We start from the raw sequence: 23,400 nt of genomic DNA on the forward strand, positions 1-23,400 counted from the left end.
TTAATAGATGACTGCAAATGAATCGATCATTCCGAAAATAAATTCTGACAGCTGGAAATGAAATGAGGAAAACGCGGTTTCATTTCAATATCTAACGAAAGATGAATCTTTCTCTGTCTCTCTCTCTCTCTCTCTCTCTCTCTCTCTCTCTCTCTCTCTCTCTCTCTCTCTCTCTCTCTCTCTCTCTCTCTCTCTGTTACTCTTTCTTCTAATAGAAAGATATCTATAAATATGTACGTTAATTATTGGTAATACATTTTCAAACTTTTCTAATTTTACAAAATTAAAATCGTAAAAAAAAAAATTAAAGAAAGTTGTAAGAAATTAAGAAATTTTATTTTAATCTCTAACGAAAATCCTATATATTTTTTATTTACCTCAGGAATTTCGGACCTATAAGAAATTAAAGAAAAATTACAAAATAATCAAATAAAAAAAATTATATGTATTTCTAAATATAATTTAATGAGATCTTTTGGCGATGATTTTATTTTTTTTTCGTGTTTTCAATACGTTCTTCAGTTTTAAAATGGTCGCATTAAGTTGGCGAGCATGTGCCTGCAGATGTTTTATCTTTTCGTTGTCCTCTTTGAGTTCCTCCATCGCGACCTCCCAAACAATCTTTGCCTCCGCCGGTACCTTGGAGATCTCGTCCCAGTTGACGCTCTTGAGAAAGCGCACGTACTTGGTCGGCTGCGGCTCTTTCATCTCCTCATCCGACAACATGTGAATACGTCGTCCTCTTGAAAAGGAAAACAACGTGTTCTTTGAATGTATCAAAGAAACTCGATTAACGCGACGAGATTGATGTTAGAAATCTATCATTAAATTGTTTTTTATTTAAAATTCCGGGAAGAATTAAGTACGTCTAATCCAAGTAATTTGAATTACAGTTTCGTATATTTTTCCCGGATGTAAAGACTAACAATAAGTAAATTCTGTGTATTTCTTTTGCTCTGTTCCTCTCAGACACAAACCATATAATTTTTTTACGAAATTGATAATTTGTAACTACATTATAAACGCGTTATAATTGTAATTATACTTTACGTATTTTAATCAAATTTATATACCTGAAATTTGGAAAAAGCAAAAGAAAAAGAGAGAGAACAAAAATTAACAACATGTGTAAATGAAAATACAATAAATGCAGTTAAGAATGGATTTATAATTTTTTTGTCTAAGCTTTTTCTAAAATTTAAATATAATATATAAACAAATATCTCTCTTCTTGACAGTTTTTTTTATTTCCATCGATGCAATACACAAAACTTTACTCAGTCGTTTAATCGGTTACGAAATTTATTTTTAACATGAATTATTATTGTATGTAATGAATTTTCTTACTTTGAAACAATTGGTCTCGTGATTGGCATGAATAAGTCAGTTTCCGATTCTTCCTGCGATCGATCTTCTTCCGCTGAGAAATATGGTGCCAGTTTCAAAGTCGGAACAGCGTCATCCATCAGGTTCGAGTCTGTGAAACAACTTTGTGAGAAATGACGCGAACAAAGTGACGATTGAGCTGGCACTTCCACATTAGTCTTGCCAATCGCGTCCAGCCATCTCTTCCGAAGATTCTCGTTTTTCGGAAAACTAGAAATAAAACACGTGAATAGGAACGAGATAATACTAGTTTTTGTGCACTTATATTTTTGAACATTTGGTATGTTCTCTCTGTTTTCTCTCTGTTCGTAACAATCTCCTTCGTATAAATTTATAAATACAATTTGAGTATCTGCGTATGTGTGTATGTGTGTGAGAGAGTGTATATAACACGCACATATGTTCAAATTTTATATACACTACATTTTATATACAATAAACTTTTATATGTTTTCTTTTATATGTATATTTCTTTTAATTTTTTTAAAAAATTTTCTAACCGAATCTACATTTTTGAAATCTTGACAAAATTCTCCAATTAATATATTTTATTATTACAACGAATTTTATTATTATACATAAGATAATGCTATTGATAATAATTAAATACAATTAATTATATAAATGATTGTTTTAGTAATACGTATGCTAAGTTATAGAAAAGATATTTTTTTAAAGAAAACTTCTTATATATTTAATATTAAAACACATATTTAATACGAATTTATTTTAGATTAATAAAAAATGAGCTTAAGATAAAAATTGTTAGAAATAATAAGTTTTTAATTTAAGAGAGACTCGATCAAAAGCCAATATTTATGGAATTTAATATTATTAGCAAATCTACAACTGTGTCATCTCTGATAATTTAATTCTTAATCAGTTCGATCGATAACTTTTATTTATTAATTTTTATAAAACTGTTTTAAATCATAGAATAATAACAAAAAATCAGATCAGGGATTATATAAAAAAAGAAAAAAACACAAATTATCCGTTTGAATCCATTTGAATATCATTCATCTTTCTATATTATTCTTTACATGACATACATAAAGATCTATTGAACTCTCTTGACAGATCAGTCGAGAGAGATGACTCTAGCATAGATCATTGTTTCTCTCTCGATAGAATCCGATAGAAAAGTTTTTCTTTTTAATTCTATACGAACAGAGATATATACATATATACATATATATTTGATTCTAGGAAAAACTCCGATTAAACTTTTGACAGGGTTTGTACAAAGTTTCCAATACGCATGCGTTTAAAGGCATGCGTCGAAACGCTCTCTCTCTCTCTCTCTCTCTCTCTCTCTCTCTCTCTCTCTCTCTCTCTCTCTTTTATTGCATTTTTTAGAGCAGGACATGGGAGAGCGCATTCAAATATGTCACGTATAGAGTTCTTACGCGTGGAATGATATCTCGTGCGCGTCTTCGGAGCGTCGTTCGCAGAGAATGCAACTCGTCGTCATCTCAAGATGCGCGCGACGCTCTGACGTCGCTCTCACAACTGTTATACAAGACGAGCGGACACGAACTGACTACCCTACTAAAGCGAGAGGTTCTTGGTATGCGTCGTCCTCGTTTTACACTCACGCCATTGGTAGCCGCTGCTGCGAGATATCGGAGCGCCGAGGCTGGTAACTGGCGCGATATTACAAACGGATGGTTCTCGTGGACGATGGGAGAGGAGGGAGATAGAGGGAAAAGAAATTTATCAAAATTTCAAATTTTATTTCATGTTTTCAAGAGTGATAAAATATGCGGTGAGATACAAATACATTAATCAAACAATTGTAAATTAATTAATAATTATCAATTTTGCGTCTTGGAAAATCTTGGATATTTTAAAGAAAAAGAAACATTTCTATAAACATTATGTAAATTTAACAATTAAATAAAAGATTATCGTAATTTTACACAACTAAATATTTATGATGTAAACGCTAATAAATTGAGAAAATAATTATAAATTATTATATTTATATTATTGTTGTAATATATATACATATTTGTGGCAAAATTTAATTCTCTGATTTATTTTAATCTCTCTTTGTGTATGAATTGCAAAAAGGAAAACAAACCTATTTTGTTTGCGTATACTTTTGTGATTGGAAGCAATCTCTTGAAATCACACTTGCCTAGGAAAACTAAGGAAAAAGTGGTGGATGAATTGATTGCCTGAGAGATCGTACATTTTTACGCGAATAAAATCATAGTCCCACGCGGGAATAAAGATTGGTCGCGTAATTTTTGCGAGAGGAATAATAAAACCGCGAAACGCACGCGATATATCTATGTGTATCGCGTGAAATATTTACGACATTTCTGCTCGCGCAAAATACAGAATTTCTGTTCTCGAGTATGGATGAAAACCGCGCTCGAATGGAATAAAAAAAAAAAAATTCTAAAAAAAAGGTCGATCATGTACGTGATCATTCCGTGTATTTTCTCTCTTTTATTTTTAGTTACAACTCGCGTTCACGCTGCGTTCTCGAACTATTTGCAGTATCAATATTTGAATCGTGCGCACGTAGCAAAAATTACAGAGTTTCGTGCAGAGAAAAACATGATGGATAAAATGGGAAACGTTGTCGCAGAAGCGACGACAATTGTTGTGCGAATCGTGACCGTTTGCCATTTAGAATTAAAAGTGTTTCTCCAACTCTCGGCGAACAGAGGCAAAACGAGAGAGCTACGCAAACGGACTTTGTTGTTCGAGCAAGTTTTCGAGGCGAGAAGGAAGGTCTCGTTCAAACTCTATTAATAACTTTTAACCTAGTTTTAACTTAGTTTTTTTTTTCGTTCTTGCTTCTTTATGCTCTACTTACGATATCTACGAATAATATGTCTGCTTGTAAAGCACGATATATAATGTATATGCACTTTTCACGGTAGAATCTCACGTTGTAAAGCTGAAAATTATTCTGTGTTGCAATGAACCCTCCTTGAGACGATTCGATGAAAAGACTTTGCGGTACGAATTTAATTTAAAAATGTAACGTAAGCCATTTCGCGCATTTCGGCTGAGACGGATTCTTAACAAATTTGTTCGAGGATCAACTGGAGATTGAATCAATTGCGTATCGAAGAAATTTTATTTTAACATGTGGTGATACTTGAATGTTTTTCCCTTTGGAGCCAAAAACTTAACAATTGAATTTACGAAACGAATGAAAAACATGCACGATCGTGTCCTGGGGATCCATCTTTGTCATATTCTACCACGTCGATCTTCTGCGCAGTTATTACAACTCGTAAAATTATGGGCGCGCGCTCAATTTATGAATGAAGGGTTGCGCGCGCGGAACGAGAAGAGTGAGGTAGGTCGCGGCTACTATGCGCGTACTCAGTCACGTGAGCGAATCAGCTGTTTGCTGTCATATGGCACTACTTGCGCGCCCGCGCGCCTTCGCTTATAGATCAGATGAGCTAGTTGAGACGATCGCGTCTGAAAGCTGAAAGTGAAATTCATCCGACAGATACCCTTTACTTTCGACTGATAATTTTCGCGTGATACAATCGATTAATTTTGTAAGTATTAAAATCGCGCGAGAAAGTGAAATGTCCTTTATCTAAAACGGAAATTATTATGTGACGAAAATAGCGATATCTTTACGCAGAAAAAATTATAGTGAACATATATTAAATTAGAATGAAATACATATCGCGTATGAAAACAGAAACTATTATTAACATTATGATATATTTTTCACGAAATGTGACGAAGCAATTTTTTTAAAATTATTGTTGAAAAATTATAAAATTTGTATTAGTAGAAGAATCTCTCATTTCTCTCGTTGAAATAATTAAGTACCAAATATCTAAAGACAAAAAATGAAAGAGTTATTTATATTAATAGATTATTAAAATTATACAAGAGACTCTTTATGTTTATTACTCAAGATTAGAATTTAAATTATATATCGCGTAGAATTTATATACATATTTTATATACATTTGTACAAAAGTATCTGCTCTCTAGAAAAATTAAACTATGCAAAGAAATTATGTCGAAGCGACTTAACTGATGGTATTCAATCGTTCAGTTGAAAATACAACGAAAAATGCATTATAACAGAGAGAAATACGTCGGTAGAATCATAGCACAAATAGATATAGTTGGACATAATATTTCTTTAAAATTTCTTCACAATAGACCGGATGAATTCTATTCTCTCCGTCACCGCATTTCACCGGTGTGTCTTCCGGTGTGTCTTGCGTTCTTCATTCGCATTCCATTCGCGCGACGAAATTTGCACTAGAGTTTTTCCCACCTGATTCTCCGTATGACGACCATGATTCTGTTTCATCCTTTTCTCCTTCTTACTCTCTGCTCTTCTCTTTCGACCAACGGGCGGATTGTTTACGCCAGCCGTTTTGTCCTGCCGTCATCTTCAGGAAATGAAAGCGGATGGGATATTGCCCTCATTTCCTTCACCTGTTTTCGTTGGATTACGTGAAAACACCGTCTGCGCCGCCTTCCCTTTTCCTTTCTTGCTTCCTCTCGCGTGAAGAAAAATGCATTCTGTCGACTGTAACTCAGTACCGTAGCGACTACAGCGAAATCTCGAAGCCTGTGTACCATTGACAATGTCTGCTTCACCGATCGCTCTTGTATCGTAATAATGAAACCGTGTATCTCTCTAGCGATTTTTCCGAGAAATCACACAAAGAAAGAAGACATACCAGAAAATGCCGTTCGCTTATTCGTCGTCCCTTTCCCTCGATATTGCGATTTTGCCAAGTTTTATACGCAGTGATATTGTGCTACACTCTATATATAACATAACTATAATTTTATAACAAATCAATAATCATGTTTCTGTTAACAAATTAACGCAATACGTGTACTATGTGATTTTTTTATATACTCTTAAATGTTATTGAAGAATATATATTATATAAAATCAATTTTTTCCTCAGTTTGTGTAGATAAATTTTTTCATTTATTTTACATTCTCTTTATATATTTTTAATATTTAAATTATATTAAAATCTGTTGCACAATTGCTACTGCTTATAATAATAGATAGGCATTTAAGCATTCTAGAGAATCTTGTAGAAAATCTTTCCTCTCATTATTACTCTCTATCTTTTAGTTTTTATATGATGTTCCACGAGAAAGAAAGAACTGTCTTCAGAACGTGCGCAATAAACCTTATCCTGTTTTATTCTTCTTTCTCATATATATATATACACGCCGCTTTATTACTATCGCTAGAGTGATCCGCGTCCGTAGGGAGGAGGAAGAAAAATACGTTTCCACAACGATGTGCGCTAAAGAAATGCGCTCCCGATGAAAAAACTTCTCCCGCGAGGAAACTCCAGAGTGGATGGTCATCAAAGTATCATTTGGATCCCTTCAATTATCATCCCCGCACCGCCGTCCTAGCGGAGCCGCCTCGTTATTCGTTCTCGTGGAACTTGTCGGACATTTTCTTGCATCTTACAATCTTATTATATTCAGAATTTTTGTTCTCGAAGAATATGAAATATCAGGATCTAATTTTAGCTTTTTAAAAAGAGAAAAAGGTTTTGAATACGCGGCAGACTGTGCATAATGTATACTTTTTGGTTTCTCGTTTAAATTCTTTAAAAAAAAAAAATCGAAAGCACATATTTAGTATAATGTAAATAATATGACAGCGGGGAAAATAGAATTTAATATTTAGTGATTTGAGTTTTACATTATAGAAACGCATTTAACGCTAATAAAAAATTTAAGATCTTTTGCAGGGAAATTACATGTAAATAGGAAGTGGGTAAAATTGGTCTTCCGTATATATATTCGGAACATTCAGAAATTATCGATGATTTAGAATTTAGAATTTTAGAACGATGGTATTGATCTCGCGTTTCCGCATGGAAACACTAAACGAATATAGATTAATTATATTAACACCCGATATTCCTATTACTGGAAAGAGAAAGAGGAAGAAAGAGAAATAATAGAAAACAGTATTAAACTAAAAGAAATAATAGAAAACAGTATCAAAATATTTCGTTGAAATATTGCTCGTGGTTTAATTTCCTAAGTGCATGCGGTAATAAAAACTTGCACTGATAAATAACTCACGCGAACGGAACGGGAGGAGGATAAATAAACAGTCTTTTTATTTTCGATCGGTCAATTAGACTTATCAATATCAATTATACAGCTCGTTTCTTTTTCTCACTTTCCTTCTCTTCCCTTTCTTTTCTTTTGCTCGTTGCATTTTATTCGTTCCGATTCTTAGCCAACCGCGGTAATTGATGTCCGCTGCGAACTTTTTGTAAAAACTTCCGAAGACTTCCTTAATCCCGCCCTGTCGAAGAAAAAAAAAAGCGGGAAACGAGTTGCAGTTGTAAACGGGAGAAAGTTACTGTAAACTTTTCCGATATCCGTATACAAGCAGACGCGATGATGACGCGCTTGAAAGTGGAAAACTTGAGCAATTGTTGTTAAACACGACGTAATTTATATTCCGTTTCAGCTCCGTGACCTAGACAAGTAAAAGCATATTTTTAAAAACACAGAAAAAAATTTAATGCATTGTTTTTTTTTTTTTTTTTTTTTTTTTTTTTTTTTTTTTTTTGAGAATTTGAGTTATTGGTATTTATATACATTTATTTGAATTTTTTCTCGCTCTAGTACTTATCAGATTAAAAGAATTCATCTATATTTATTTAATTTATTCTTATTAAATTCTTTGAACAAAATCTGATAAATAAAATTAATTTAAATTTACCTAAAATATTTGTAAATTTTGTCTCTTTAACGAGAAAACATGGCGTTCATGAATCGTGATAATAATAAATTCTTACAATGAGATTAAATCGTTTAATTGGAAAGGACAAAGCTGAAAAGAGAACCTTTATCGTATCCTAAAGTTTACAAAGTCGAAGGAAACGGTAGTTCTAGCTACGAAATATGGCCAAAGTTCGCGACGCGACGGGGGTCAAAATCGAGAAACAGAGCGAATTGCTACGATGTGATATGGTCATTTATTCTAGACACGAGGGCATTAGTTGTTGAAACGAGGTCTCGCGGGTACAATCATGATAGTTTTCCTGACCCGGCTAGTAGTTTATAGACAATGAACATGTGTGTCGAGACGACATATCTTACGTCAATGGACTCAAAGAAGTGCGAATCCGATCGTTTGTGACCGTATCAACTGTTGCTACTTTGATTCTTTTTTGATTTATAATTGTTGAATAATTTCTCAGTGTCATCTTTCTCCATTTTTATCTTTTTTAGAATTTTTTCATTTTATATTTTTTAGAATATTGAAAAATGAAAAGAATATGATTTTTTCTTTTCATAATTTAATAAAATAGATAGAAATTTGAAACAGAAACGCAATAGACTTTAACAATATTTTTAAAAATTCATATAGAATAAGTAAAAACGTTTTTTAGTAATTGTATATTTAAATTCATAATGAGATTATATTGTAAATATATATAAAATGTATTACACACATAAAAATACAAAAATACAAAAAATATGAGAGTTTTAGTGCTCGCATTACTTGTTCATACAGAAGAAACTTAAACTCGCAAGCTCCCTCGAGTGTTTAACTCCCAATACCACCTCTAGACACTCCCTCGCGAGAATTTACGTGCCCCTTTCTGCTGAAGTTGAAGTACTTTTCGCAACTGTTTTCTCTCTGCGACATATTTCCTTTTTGTCGCCATAAATCTGTTTGTTAAGCCTATTATTATGTGATTGTTTTGGCATTTGAACACGCGTAGTCTTAGATGAGAACTTGTTATCGGAGTTAATCCCATTATCAAGTTCTCGAGAAAATATTCAAAAAATGTAGAAACTTAATTTATAAAAATTGTAACTAAATTGATATGCCGAATTTAATTAATTAATTTTATTTAGAAAAAAAATTTAAAGAATTCAATTTTCTTTATCTGTAAAATATATATACTTGTCAATTTTCTATACTATTAGATAAACAAAATATTGTTTTTCACGAAGGAAAATTGGAAATATAATACGATAGGAAATAGAAAAACGAAACAGAACAACATTGTTACACATTGAAAATTGCCAGCAAACATGTTCCGCTAATAAAAATAAAATGTGCTCGTGTTTCTATCAAGTATAAATATAGTGCCGGAAAATAAATAATTTAACAATATCAATAAATGACATAACAATGTGCTTAGGATAAGAAAGACTAAGAGTTAATAAGAGCAAAGAAAAATGCTTTTCGAAAAGGAGTTTTTATTTTTGGAAAAAGTTTTTTAGAAAAATTGCTTATTTCGCGACCTGTATCTCTCAGGAGAGTTAACATCCGTGACTTAGCAGAATCGATTTACGAATGGAATATTGACAAAATCACGAGAGCAAACATTTTCACTGCTTCTTCAAGGTGCTATAAATTATATACAAGAGTTTCCTCGTGAAAAACGACTCTTCGAAAAATTCTCCTTTTTCCAGTTTCTTTCTCTCTTTCTCTCTCTCAACTTTAATTTTTCGGAAGAGCTTTATGATTTATCGATCTGGATTGTCCGAAGCCTTCATCTTTATTTCCATTTGTATTCTTCGATGTGATGTACGACAACAATTCCATTATGCATCCGTTTCATCATGATGAGGAAACTATGGTAACCGTATAATCTGTAAAAACATACATTTTATGAAGCATAAAAATATTTATACCACGTGTAAAATTTAAATTTATAATATATAAAAAATTTATTCATAAAATAAATATTAAGAGGTCATGACTATAAATTAACAGTTTCTTAAAGATAATAAACTTTATAATATATTTTAAAAGATATTCGGTCAGATATAATAAAATTATTGCTATTATTTATGTTAATATTACTAATTTGTTTCGATCTTTCGAAATGTTTTTTTTTTTTACAATATAGGATTTGCTTTTTTATAAAATCATCTTTTTAATTGCGTTTGCTCTCGTATTTTCTTGCTTCGTTTTTAGTTGTAAATATATTACGTAAGGATTGCAAAAGATTGAACTGTGTTTTTCTCATTATGACGTAATCACATTGATCAGCGATGTCTCAAAAGCAATTTAATCTCGTAAGATCTTAGATCATTGTCCCGCGATCTGTAAGTTTATTTTTTTTACTCTGTATTTCTCGCGAGAAAATCTAACAAAGAAACGTATAGCCTGTGTGAAATCAATGCAGTAAAACTTCTCGAGAAACGTATGTACGAAAGATCTTTTGTTGAGGGATAATGAAGGACGGGGAACAAAATACACTTTCTTTCTTTATGTTCGCATAAGCTCGCACGCTTTATCGAGGTATCTACGTTGCTTGCAAAGCTCTTTCGGACTTTTCAATCCTCAACTGTGAGAAAAGAAGTTTGCTTTCTCTCACAAATTCTGTTCAATCCTTCGAGCAATCATTAATATTAAATTACGTGATGTATATACGAAACAGTTTTGATTACTTTATTATATACATTAGATTATAAAATCTGTTTTTCCTTTTACATTTTTTTTGTTTTTTTCGTTCTTATTTTTTAATTTTTAACGTAATGAATTTTGTTGTTTTCTTATAATTTTTTCACGAATTCAACGGATTTTCCAAACATGTTTTTAATTAATTCCGGATGAAATTTTTGCCGAAAAATTTCCTGAATACTTGTTATAACAGAAATTATTGCGTTCGTGTATACCGATGCAAGCGTGAAATATACGCATCTTAATTAATTACTCATAATTTATTATTACAATCTACTTTTATTAATTTCTACCTTTATTCATTATACATTTAAAAATTTTTTTCACTTTAATGTTAATTGCATATTTACTCGAATATAAGTACTTAAAAATCATGATACTATGACTCGAGGCATATAATATATACAATACATATATATTTACATATTATCAGTATCATTTATAAATAATACTGATAATACTGAAAAATTTCAAGAAAAATACATTCGATTTTATTTGACAATGAGAGAGAAAAAAAGATTAATATATTTAAATATAAATTCAAAAAGTACACATGTTACATTTTATATTATGTTGAATTTTATCTTCAAATTTTTACATCCACTGAGCTTACGGCGTTATAAACAGTACGCTTGCTTTTCTCTTTTATACACGTGCGTATTTCGCAGTAATAAATCTTGGTGTTATTTCTTTATGGAAAGAGGGAAAACATCCTCCCGGATGTATTCCGGAAGGAAGACATGTCGGAGGATGATGATAATACATTGTCGAACGACGTCGTCCAATTCGTCCACGTGTCTTCCGTTAAAGATGGTAATTTGCAGGAAACATCCTGCGTCTGTTTATCTTTTAACGGCGCCGACTTAGACTCGTCGTAATCGTTTCGACTTTCATACATCATCATAATTCTTCGTAATTACGCTTTTGTATGGCCGATCGCTTTAATCGAGATGCAACTATTAGAAAGCAAGACTGACAATGAATAAAATCCGAATGCAGTGTCATCTTTGCGAATAAAATTATCAAATATTATTTTACGCGAAGTAAAATTGATAAGAAAAAATTTACACGTAAACCCGCTTTATTTACCTTGAATACCGAAATTACTAAATTAAGTTACTGTTGAAAGATTAAGAAGAATGAAAAATTTAAGAGTAGAAATATTAAACATTCAAAAATAAAACTGAACGTCTTAGGAAATTAATGATCACGGGTTTATATAATATTGTTTACCTGCGTTAACATAATAAAATTTGGAGTTAATGACGACGTAACTAACTTGTTTATTACGATCGGAAATTACTCGGTAGCAAGATCGCTTGCGGTTGATAGAAGAGGGGCTAGATCGAGAGAGACAGTTAGAATATTGGGGGATCGAAGGGGGGTGCGAAGGCAATTATCGGGCGCGTCATTGTAATTGCATTGGTCGGCAATCGAGATTAGATTCGATGTTCAGGAACTGGTGGTTTCCTCCCTCTGTCTCTCCCTTTTCCTCCTCATCTCTCTCTCTCTTTTCTCTCTTTCTCTCTTTCTGTCTCTTCCAAAGTCTAGATTACGCTAATTGGTAGGTCACTGGTGAATATTAATTATCATTCGACTGCAGAACCATACAGTACGCCATGCGAGTTATCGCGTTCGCATGCTATTCGATAAGCCCCAGCCGAGTTCGGATTTCTATGCAAATGGTACACGGGACGTGTCAAATATTCGCAAAAACCATTTACATTTGAGCCTTTTAAAATACAGTGTTCTTTCCGGACACAGAATAACTGGCGATTTTATGTTTCTATAAAGATATCAATTTACGAAGAAATCCTCGTGCATTGAAAAATGCTTTCTACATTTTTATATTATTTATGTTTATTATATTTATTATTTATATTTTTTCTAAATAATTCTTCATTTCCTTAAATATTTTGAAAGAAACGTAGCAAGCATATTCTAAATTTTTATTATATATTATCTCATTTCTTTTTGTCTAACAAGTTTTTTTACATATACACATAATATATACAATATATATATATATATATATATATATATATATATATATATATATATACATCTTGCAACTTGTTAAATAATAAGTTGCATACAAAATAAAGATCACACGCTGACTTTTTTTTAATAATAATTTTTAAATAATTTTTATATTAACTTTATATTTTATATTTTTTTCTAATGTAAATTATTTTCTATAGTACACCTGCAGATATTATCTATCTTTATTAGATATCTATTAAGATTACAGTTTTAAATTTTATAGCTTGGATGAATCAAATTAATTCGATAGATTTTTCCATCGTTTATTTAACTTACACTAGTTGCGTCACATTACGCTTTCATTGTTTTACTTGTAGTAGTATGTAAATGTATTTAAATATTATTTCTCATTGACAATCCATAACGTAAACCGGTATGTACGCACAGTTGGGTGTAACACATATCACATATGGGGTAAATTGAGTGCATCCGTCGTTGCGCCAACATGTGTTGCTCACATTGCGAGGAAGAACATGCGATTAAACACTCGTGAACGCACTTATAATTTTGCCCCGTTAATCCGATTTGCGCACAATTCGCAATCGCGGAATTAATCGAGCGATTTTCCCCAAGTATATGTATAGTATGACATGATCTTCATCGAGAGAAGCAAAAGGAGAGAATATAAAAGCTTCATGAATGCGATAAAACCGAATGTTGATCGTGTAACATGCCCGCACGTATCATCAAAGATTTATTGCTTCACAACTGCAGCTTGAGTCTGTAAAATATTTCTACTGCTAGTGCGATATTTTTTCCTCGCGTGCAAGTGCAACGTTGAGCATAAGTTATACGTTTATATATAAATATATCTTTCCGTTTTCTCTTTATTATTTAAACACATATACTGATGTCTGGTATTATATTACCGATAATCTGATTTTATTATCTATGTTATGTATATGTATTTAAATATTTAAATATATATTATATTAGTACGATTCTTGTATTTACTTTTCATCACTATATCAGTCAGAATTTAAATGTGACAAATCGGAAATTACAATAATTATTATTGTATCTTTAAACTTGCTGTTTAGATTCGATCGCACAGATATTATGTAAATTTGATTTAACAAGAGGTGAAAAAAAAATTGAAAATTGATTCGGCGAAGAAGTACTGAAAATATACGATTGCGTAATTTGTTCGTATACGTATATAATACTAGAAAAATTCAATTTCCCTAGAATAACCCGAAAACTGTATGGTGCAAAATCAACTTCTACGCACTTTAAAAGCGAGAGGCATTTTAAAAGCTCTCACTGCTTGTGCCTCCTCTCCATTGCCAATCACACAAAGTAAAATAATGCCTGTATATCAGCGAAAGTCAATAGCCACTCGTCGAATCGCAAACGCATTTTATTTGAACTGTTCGTCGAAAAAAACGCGCTTGTCCAAAATTGGCAAATAGTTTCGATAGACTGATTAAAATCACGGTAACTGTAGCAAAATTTTAATTGCAGTTTAAAAAAATCTTTTAAGCAGAATTTCCAATTTTTGTAATCTATTCGGTTTAATTAAAGCGCTTTTTCAAAACCTCTTTTCATTGTTCTCTTTGAATAAAAAAATTGTATATTTATTATTTTTTAATGCTATTTATTGTAAGAAAAAGAAATAAAATTTGCCAGAGAGAGAGAGAGAGAGAGAGTTTTCGCACACATGTATTAAAATATTAAAATATTTTGTTTATATATCTGTTATATATATATATAAAAATTTGTATATATTTTTATAAATTTTTTTGCCAATAGTAATACACTTGTAATAAACCATACTGTTTGCACCCGCTGATTAAATATTCTGCTGCGCAATATTACGATGTGATTAGCGAAAATATAATATTCAAACGATAAATTTACTCGCTTTTTATAGCGGGACTTACGCATACATTTCTATGTAGCTTGTATATGATTATATTTCTATATCGATCGTGTTTGTGACAGTATTTCTTTTCACGGATAGTCGGTCGTCGTGAAAGATGAGGGGATGAATTCATCGCGCGCGGATGCACGAAGCGAAAACAGAATCAGCTCTTTTTTGCTTCTATTTGCATTAGCGTGTTTGGTTATTCGTGTACTCACCCCTTCATGGAACGAATCGATCTGGAATACGTTCGTCAATGCATTCGCGCTGATAAGCAATTTCGTCCATATCACATAAGCCACGTCCATTTATCATCGTTTTTTGCAAAAATTTTCTGAAAAAAAGCTTTCTTTAAACACGAAGTTTTCTTTCGTGCTAATTTGACATACGAATTTATACATCGCGGTATTATTTTAATTTTTTTAGATATATGTCACACAATTTCAGTATTGTTATAAAATTATTACACTTAGATCATGATATGAATATCTTACTTAAATATATCTTGTTATTTAAAATTCAAACTATAAAATAACATTTATTAATTGAAACTGGAGTTTTTAAATATATATTATGTTATCATATCTTTTTGTAACACAAAAATATATAGTATACTTAATTTTAATTAATTACTTCATAATTTTGTGATTTGTTATTTTTATATTATTAAGTTTATTTAATACATATATTAAATAAATAAAAAAGAAGAACTAAAATGAACGAAAGAAATAATCGTTTCTCAGGTGCTCCCGAGGGTAAGCTATGGGGCAATATACCGGGTGGTCCACCGCCACCGGAGCGACCGCCACCGCCACCTCCTATATCGACGACGACGACAACAACGACAACAGCCGCGACGACGACGTACAGACCTTGGAGGACGAGGCCTACCAGGCCCAATCATTATCCGGACGACGGCAGGCCTCGACAACCGGGTCGTATTCCACAGAAACCTGATTATCGGCCACATAAACCTCACCGTCATCATACGACGTGGTCAACGACAACGATAACAGCGACGACGACAACGACAACGATAAGGCCTACGTCGAGGTTCAGACATCGATGGACCCCGCAACTGGATGACGTGCCCGACAAGTGTGACACCAGCTATGACGCCATCAGTATTATTCGCAGGGAGATATTTGTCTTCAAAGGACGGGTAAGTTATAATAATCAAATTAATCAAAAGAGAAAATAATAAGGAAATAATAAGAGAATTTTTTAATAATAAGTTTAAAAAAAAAATACAATAAATCTTAAATGTTGTTATTTTATTTCATTGCAGGGGAAAAAATTTATTTTCTAAAGCCATGATTAATATACCTTATTATTTTATTATAACTTCTAATTCTCAAGCTTGAATATGATAGTTCAATTCTTTATAATTACTACATATGATAATTTTAATAATATATATTGGAAGAGGAAGACGTTTTTTGTATCAAAAATCAGAATATCACATATATTAGTTATTATATATTAATACATACATTTATATATCTTGAATGATATTAATTTTAAAATTAAATATTTTTATATATAATTCTTGATCTAAAGCAAAATAAGGTATTCTAAAAAAAACTTCTATTGAGAAATTCGTTTTGGTTCGCAGTATCTGTGGCGAATAGGCGATCAAGGGATTTATAAGGGATACCCAGCGGAGATCACCAGGCTGTTTAACCTGCCGCCAAACATCGATCATGTTGATGCCGTGTATGAACGTCCAGACAAGAAAATAGTCTTTTTCATCGGTCGTGAATATTACGTTTTCGACGCCATCAATCTGGAGCCGGGATATCCAAAACCGCTGACAAATCTAGGATTGCCAGCCTCCTTGGAGAAGGTCGACGGCGCTATGGTGTGGGGTCACAATGGCAGGACTTATTTCTTTAGCGGTTCCATGTATTGGAGGTGATTAAAGCGTGATTTCTAATGTTTTTTAAATTAAATTTATTCTCTTTTGTATATTATATTCCCTCTGATTTTTCAACTTCCTTAACAATCTCTCTCTGACAAAAGATGTTGATCTACAGCTAAACCATTTCATACATTTTTTAGTATATCATACATAGTATTAAATTTTAATATCAATATGTGCAGTTCAATTTGCATTTTTTTCTTCTGTTTTTAATTCTCAAGTAAAATTCAATTTTCTAATTTAATTTCCTGTCAGATTCGATGAATCAGTTAATTACGTGGAACTCGATTATCCAAGAGACATGAGCATGTTTGCCGGTGTCGGGAGCGACATCGACGCTGTTTTCCAATGGAAAAATGGTAAATCTCGAAATTCTAGTTCAAAATAAATTTATTATATATTATTAAATATGACTAATATTTTATATGAATAAATTTAATATTTAAAAGTATCTGCGAATTTTTATAATACAATTTTAATTTTTAAAAATTTTTATATAACTTTTCCAATATTTTATAAATATATCTTAAAATATATATTATAATCCAATATCTTATAAATAATTCTGTGTGTAATATTGATCTTCCATATAATTCTACGATTTTATTTTTTCCACAGGCAAAACGTACTTCTTTAAGGGTAAAGGTTTCTGGGAGTTTGATGACCTCAGGATGAGAGTGGCGCATGAGAAGCAGAAACTCTCGGCGCCAATCTGGATGGGTTGTCCGTCGTCAGAAGTGGAGACCAACGACATAGAGACTAATCTGCCTAAGAAATCGAGCATCCTCTCGGCTTCCGCTGCCTCGGCGGGAAGAATCGCGCCGAAACTCGCGTTAATCATTGCGACCTTCATCGCGAGAACAATGTACGATTAAAAATAAAGTAGTTTAAAAAATTATATTTAAATCATTAACTTAATTTTTCGAAACAAAAACTGGCATAATTTAAAAAAAACTTTTGGAGTGACAATTATACAATTACACGTAGTAAATATAATATTAATGAACCTTAAATATTCAATTCAAAATTTTAGATATTTAGACCATGTACTATTAAATATTTAATCATAATTGTTATAAAATTTAAATTATGTGACATACAATATAATTAATGATTTATATGTGATATATAATTTTTTTTACGATTTGTATATAATTTTTTTTATAAAAATTTAAAATTGCGAATAAAGCAGTGTAATGTTTTATATGGATTGCAAATAAAATTTAACTAATATTAAAATTTAGAATTTAGCTAATATTTAAACATATTTAAATCAAGAAGAGGAAAACTGCTGTTACATTTGATTTTTGTCTCTTGTGTTTTCAGATTATCACTGTAATACAAGTGTCCTTCTAGCCAACAAACAACGTTTCATACAGGAATTTCGCGAAATACAAACACCAGAATTTAAACATCAGGATTTTTAAGATGAGGACGTTGATGAAAATCGGAAAATGAAAGACGACGTTATCGATCAAAATTCAAAGCTTGTGCTTTGATTTCATAGAATACACATTTCTTCGCCGATTTTACTAATGAAAAAATTGCTATTACGATTGAACAAAGCTCCAAGAATGATGTCAAACTAAGTCACGGAACTTCATTTTTGGGAAGATATATTTTACGAAATGACCAATAATGAAATATTAGAATAAAATGTTATACAAAATGAAAAATATGAAATTCTTCACACATTTTTTGTACATATATTTTTATCTCTTATATTTCTGATAAAAATGTAATATTTATATCGATGTTTATAAAAATTTTTAGTCTTTTTCTCATAAAAAAGAAGTGTGTAACTTAGGTCCGTATAACCATCCATACTAGCATTTCCTGGAAAAATCGCGCCCCTGAGCTGCGCATATTTTTGAGCATTTTTATATACCGTCTTTTTACACACGGCCGCATCTATACACAATATATATATATCAAGCAATTAACTTAAGATGCAATTTTTATTGTACGATGGATGAACAATCAAAAGAAAACGTGAATTCTTGAGAATATTTCATAGATAATTTTGCGTGCGATTCTAGCAATTACAAACCACCACTGCCAAAAAATCCATCCAATATCTTTCGTTATTCTTTGTGCTAGAAATTTTAAATCGAGATAGAGAAAGCCTTGTTATTCCGAGAATCAACACGCGTCATCGATAAAGAAGTTCCGTACAACTTTCCATAAATTGTGACGCGCAATTATTATTCGGAATCTCTAGAAATAAGATAACCGATTCCGACAAGAGCACGTATTTTATATAAATATTAATTATTAATATCGCATAATTTAGTGAAAGAGGACATAAGCAAAACGCAATGTCGCCAGTTTTGTAAACTGTGATATTTATATACCGCGCGCGATATCTCGAGTAGTTAGGGCATAATGTCAAAAGGGAGTAGCGTAAAAGCAATCTGGCAGATTTATGTATACGGTACGGTGTATTCTTGAAATGCTTGCATCAATTTGTGAACGCAGCTTTCAATTTAATCTGAAATTGATTTTTTCTCAACTCAAGATTTTAGTGGTTTTTACAGTAGAGGCACCCTAACATAAAAATAAATAAACAGAATCTTATTTCGCATTTTTAATCTTAATTGAACTCTCGATAAAATTTTTTTAAATTAAAATTTCAATAATCTAATTTTTAAAATAAAAAATAGAAAAAAGAATGACGGCTGTAATTAAATTTTTTGTAAGGAAAAGATCGACTTCAGATTACTCTCGAAATACACTCTTGCAAAGTTTACATAAATATTTCTATATAAATATACACTCCCGTATATATTTATATACGTATTATATATATAAAATAATTATATTAAGTCGTGCGTGTTGCAGAATGTATCGTGTTTGTAAAGCGTGCAGCAGCGAGATGGGGACAAACGATACTATACTTCTCTGTTATCGATCAACTCGATGATTTTGGTCGAGTATATCTTTGTTACGAGAAAAACGAAATGTGCATCAAAGCGATGTATATAATTCGCATTTAACCAAAAGTATGAGACGAGAAAAAATCCTCTCCCCTCTGTTTATTCCAAACTTAAGGGACAATTAACGTAAAATGTGTAACGTTATATGCTATATGTATTTTGTATTGTAAGTTCGTGCTTTTATATGTGTATATACGGAAATAAAGTGACTTTGTCGAACAAACTCGACACGCCATTCTCCTGAAAATTTTGAAGTCAAATTAATATGCGCTTATATAAATATCATGGAAATGTTAAAATTGTAAAAAAATTCTCTAGAGGAGAACATCTTGTATATTTATTTGTTGTTATATATTATATCATTTATATATTCAACAAAAGCATGTATACATTCTGGCAAATCAACTCTTAGGATATGTCAACACAGAATCTTCTTCTTTACAACATCTTTATACATCGCATTTCGGCAACTGGACAGATAAAACTACGATTATCTCGTTTGTTCCACTCTGTAAGATTGATTTTTTTAAATTCCAGGTTGAGCAAAGGATATGACGACCATGATGCGTTCAAACTCAAATTTCACCGTTTATAGATTTCTAACACATTCCTAATTTTATCTCATAATATAATTCAGAATTCATGTTAAAACCATTTAAAAAAATACAATCCTTAGAAAAAAAGACATAATTTGAAGAAAAACTTATTGACAGTTATTTTTATCGATAAACGTAAACTCTTTATCACACAACTGGTATACGGCTCGAGATTTCTGGTCCTTAGGCTCGCAATTCTGATCCTGTTAGACAAGCGACATTGGCGTGTATTTTATATTAAGCGTATGTTCGAATCGCACCATAGCGCGTCTTTGGAGATCAATGTGACATATTTTCGACATCCTCATCGATATTCGCGTGGCCGTCGACGAGGCTCGCACGAGAAGGATGACGTCGGCCGCTGCTAGAGAAGCGGATCCAGGGAATCTGCCCAAGGAGTCAAGGCTCGTAAAGTGGACCGCACAATTGTGTCCACTTCGGCCATGGCGCCCATTCCCGTATCGCCGCACATCAACGTCTTGGTCACGCAATGCACCTCCTTATAGCCCCAGGATTTGAGCAGCGATACCTGAGAAGCAAAATTTCATTTTAAGATTTTCTGTTCATTAAATACCTGTAAAAAAAAATATAAATCGAGAAACAAAATAAAAGAAACAAAAAATCTATTCCTAATTGAAAAGGAAAAAAAATACAATAAAAAATCTAAAGAAATAAATACATGTGTGTTTTACTATTATTAATCTTAATCTCTTAGAAGAGAGAACGTGAAAAAAGAATTTAAGAAAAATTAATTTTTACTCGACTAACTAAATTTTCATATTTTAGTTACACCATATCTCAATATAAGATTTAATTTAATATATATAGACGATATGCAGATTCTTCCTTTATTCTAATATTTGATATATTACTCGTTTCATCTCACTTGCGGCATGGTGATCGGATGTTCCCACATTTTGGTGTTCATGGCTGGACAAAAGAGGAGCGGTTTTGCATTATCCCATGCTCGAGCAACGCATGTAACAATATTGTCACATATACCACTGGCAATCTTGCCTAATGTATTGGCGTCCAATGGGGCTATCACGAATACATCTGCCCATTTCACAAGATCTATGTGTAATACTGGATCACCTCGGTCCTGCCAGGCAGCCCATTCCACCGTATCGGACAGCACTTGGATTTCAGGTGGTAGCTGAGCATCTTTCAGGAAGTGCTTGGCTCTCTCTGTCACGACTACTCTCACTTCCACATTGTTTCGCCGCAGCATCTCCACCAGCTGTGGCAGTTTGATCGTGGCCACGCTACCGGTACAACCAATCAATACTTTCTTCCTAGAGGTACTTGCCATATTTCTTTGCTTTGTTACCTTTAACTATATAATAATCTGTGCGTAATCTGATAGAATTTTGCTTGTCAACGGTAAATACCAATATTCTCTATTCTATTTATGATATCTTAGGCCACTTGGGTTGCAACAGAATCCAATCACATAACAAGCTGTAAGAGGGATGCCTTTACATTAAAGCTTGAAAACTCACCAAGGTGTGTCGAGCAATTTAACTTAATTTTCAATCTTCCTTCTTATGGAAGCAGAAGATACATACACGGATTTTTAATAGAGTTCAGTTTGTCTTTCAGTATTGTTCTCTTTTCAAACGTCCGATGAAATTTCGCAACGACACTGGCGTAAAGCGCAAAGTCCTTATCACACCTAGCTGGCAGTGTGTATATTCTTGCCTGAACACACTTATTTCGATTGTAAATCCACTCCACGACTATTTGGTACTTTATTTACATCGAACGTAAGTTCCAAGAACACTAATCGGCTAAGGATGCGCACCTTCGGAGTAGAATATCCGTAAGGATTAACAATTAGGAGAAAGATGCCCGACTACTCTTCTTATCAAGAGAGAAAGAGTGTGAGAGAGAGAGAGACACTCAAGGATATCTTAAAGATGATCTCGAGCGTTACGTTTCGCTGGCCACCTCGTTGGTTTCGTCGGCGAAGCCGAGCTTGGACCATTCCTCGCGCGCCATCAGATCGTGATCCATGCGGCAGCCGAGGTACTCCTTGGCGATGTCGCGACACATGGTGTTCTGATTACGATTCTCGGCCAGGCAGCGCATATATTTGATCATGGTGCGTTTGCAGAGGCCCTCATGATCCAACGGGAAACTGCCGCGATCGGGTGGCGTCGGCGTGAACAGCTTCTGCGAGAACGTGTACGAGGACATAATACGTAAAATCACTTCACGGCCTGTGCATGTGAATCATGCGATATTCTGGGAAAATGTTGAGAATTACGTCCCTCTCACCTGTTCAACGATAAAGTTCAGCAGCCGCCATTTTGGCCACCGTACTCCTTCCACTTGCACGGATCGCTGACGCCAGACGTCAGGCGGCAGGCGGGAGGGATTTACCTAACCCAACCTTACGTGCAGCAGACCACGTGACTGTCTTGATTTGACAGATCGTTCTGGGGCGTATGGATGCTTTAAGGCGCATATAACTTTTAATGTACTTTTTATTCTTAATTATAAAACAAAAGAAAAATTTATATAATAAAATATAGAGATGAGAAAAATAGAAGAGATCAATAGAGATTTTTATAATATACATAAGTTTTCATATTCCTTTTTTATTCCTTTTCGAATAATAGGCAACTTAATGTTATAGTCACATGTCTATAGCAGAAATTCTTCCCTATTATACTTTGTCATTTCCTTTTACATCTACCTATTAATAATCTCGTCGAAGTCTAATACGCACATACTATATCTGTAATATGCATTAGTTAGTTGTTTAAGAGTCGTAAAACGACTGACAATATTTATCTCGTGTAAAATATAACAGTGTAAGTGTGCAAAATATAGTAAATATTTTATACTTATTTTTTACTGAAATAAAAATTTGTACACATAATAATGTATAAAAAATAAGAAAATAATAATTAAATTATTGACAAATAATTTACTTAAATTTTGCGTATACTTAAATCTTCCATATATTTATATATCTAGTTTAAAGTTAATTTAAAGTAATTTTGTGTAATTTTTAATATTTTGAACGATTACTATCTTTGTGTAGATTTTCTACAGAAAAAATATTGTATATCTTTAAATCGTTAATCAAATCGATTGTTTTTTCGCAATTATTGTATTTATAATTATTAAACAATGCACTAATTTTCAGTCAATAATCTGCTAAAGCTCTATCTTTGATACTATTAATTAGAAATATACAAATGCGC

General features: G+C 32.4%; 4 protein-coding genes across 5 annotated transcripts in view; 1 reads left to right on the plus strand and 3 right to left on the minus strand.

Annotated features, from left to right (window-relative positions):
* The window catches only part of Mmp2 (Matrix metalloproteinase 2), a 169,234-nt gene extending 149,398 nt beyond the window's left edge, over positions 1–19,836 (plus strand). For both annotated transcript variants that reach the window (XM_072890965.1, XM_072890964.1), the window contains exons 8-12: positions 15,476–15,894; positions 16,348–16,646; positions 16,909–17,012; positions 17,272–17,518; positions 17,980–19,836. In XM_072890965.1, the coding sequence (XP_072747066.1) occupies positions 15,476–15,894; positions 16,348–16,646; positions 16,909–17,012; positions 17,272–17,518; positions 17,980–17,992 (1,082 nt within the window). In that variant the 3' untranslated portion in view covers positions 17,993–19,836. The remainder of the gene's footprint in view (positions 1–15,475; positions 15,895–16,347; positions 16,647–16,908; positions 17,013–17,271; positions 17,519–17,979) is intronic.
* LOC140665179 (THAP domain-containing protein 1-like) lies at positions 359–2,924 on the minus strand. The gene is made up of 3 exons (XM_072890970.1): positions 2,796–2,924; positions 1,348–1,596; positions 359–742 (listed from the first exon to the last, which is right to left on the minus strand). The coding sequence occupies exons 1-3, from the start codon at positions 2,858–2,860 to the stop codon at positions 463–465; spliced, it is 594 nt and encodes a 197-aa protein (XP_072747071.1). The 5' UTR covers positions 2,861–2,924; the 3' UTR covers positions 359–462.
* Positions 19,837–19,904: 68 nt separating the features above from the next.
* Ppcdc (phosphopantothenoylcysteine decarboxylase) lies at positions 19,905–21,717 on the minus strand. The gene is made up of 2 exons (XM_072890971.1): positions 21,072–21,717; positions 19,905–20,714 (listed from the first exon to the last, which is right to left on the minus strand). Exons 1-2 carry the CDS (start codon positions 21,495–21,497, stop codon positions 20,550–20,552), a joined length of 591 nt encoding a protein of 196 aa, XP_072747072.1. The 5' UTR covers positions 21,498–21,717; the 3' UTR covers positions 19,905–20,549.
* A 144-nt stretch (positions 21,718–21,861) lies between these two features.
* On the minus strand, positions 21,862–22,540 carry LOC140665182 (cytochrome c oxidase assembly protein COX19). Its single transcript, XM_072890974.1, has one exon. It carries the CDS (start codon positions 22,382–22,384, stop codon positions 22,118–22,120), a length of 267 nt encoding a protein of 88 aa, XP_072747075.1. The 5' UTR covers positions 22,385–22,540; the 3' UTR covers positions 21,862–22,117.
* Between the last annotated feature and the right edge of the window lie 860 nt (positions 22,541–23,400).

The sequence above is a fragment of the Anoplolepis gracilipes genome, chromosome 4 (genome assembly GCF_047496725.1).
Source record: "Anoplolepis gracilipes chromosome 4, ASM4749672v1, whole genome shotgun sequence".
In the NCBI taxonomy this organism is placed as follows: Eukaryota; Metazoa; Arthropoda; class Insecta; order Hymenoptera; family Formicidae; genus Anoplolepis; species Anoplolepis gracilipes.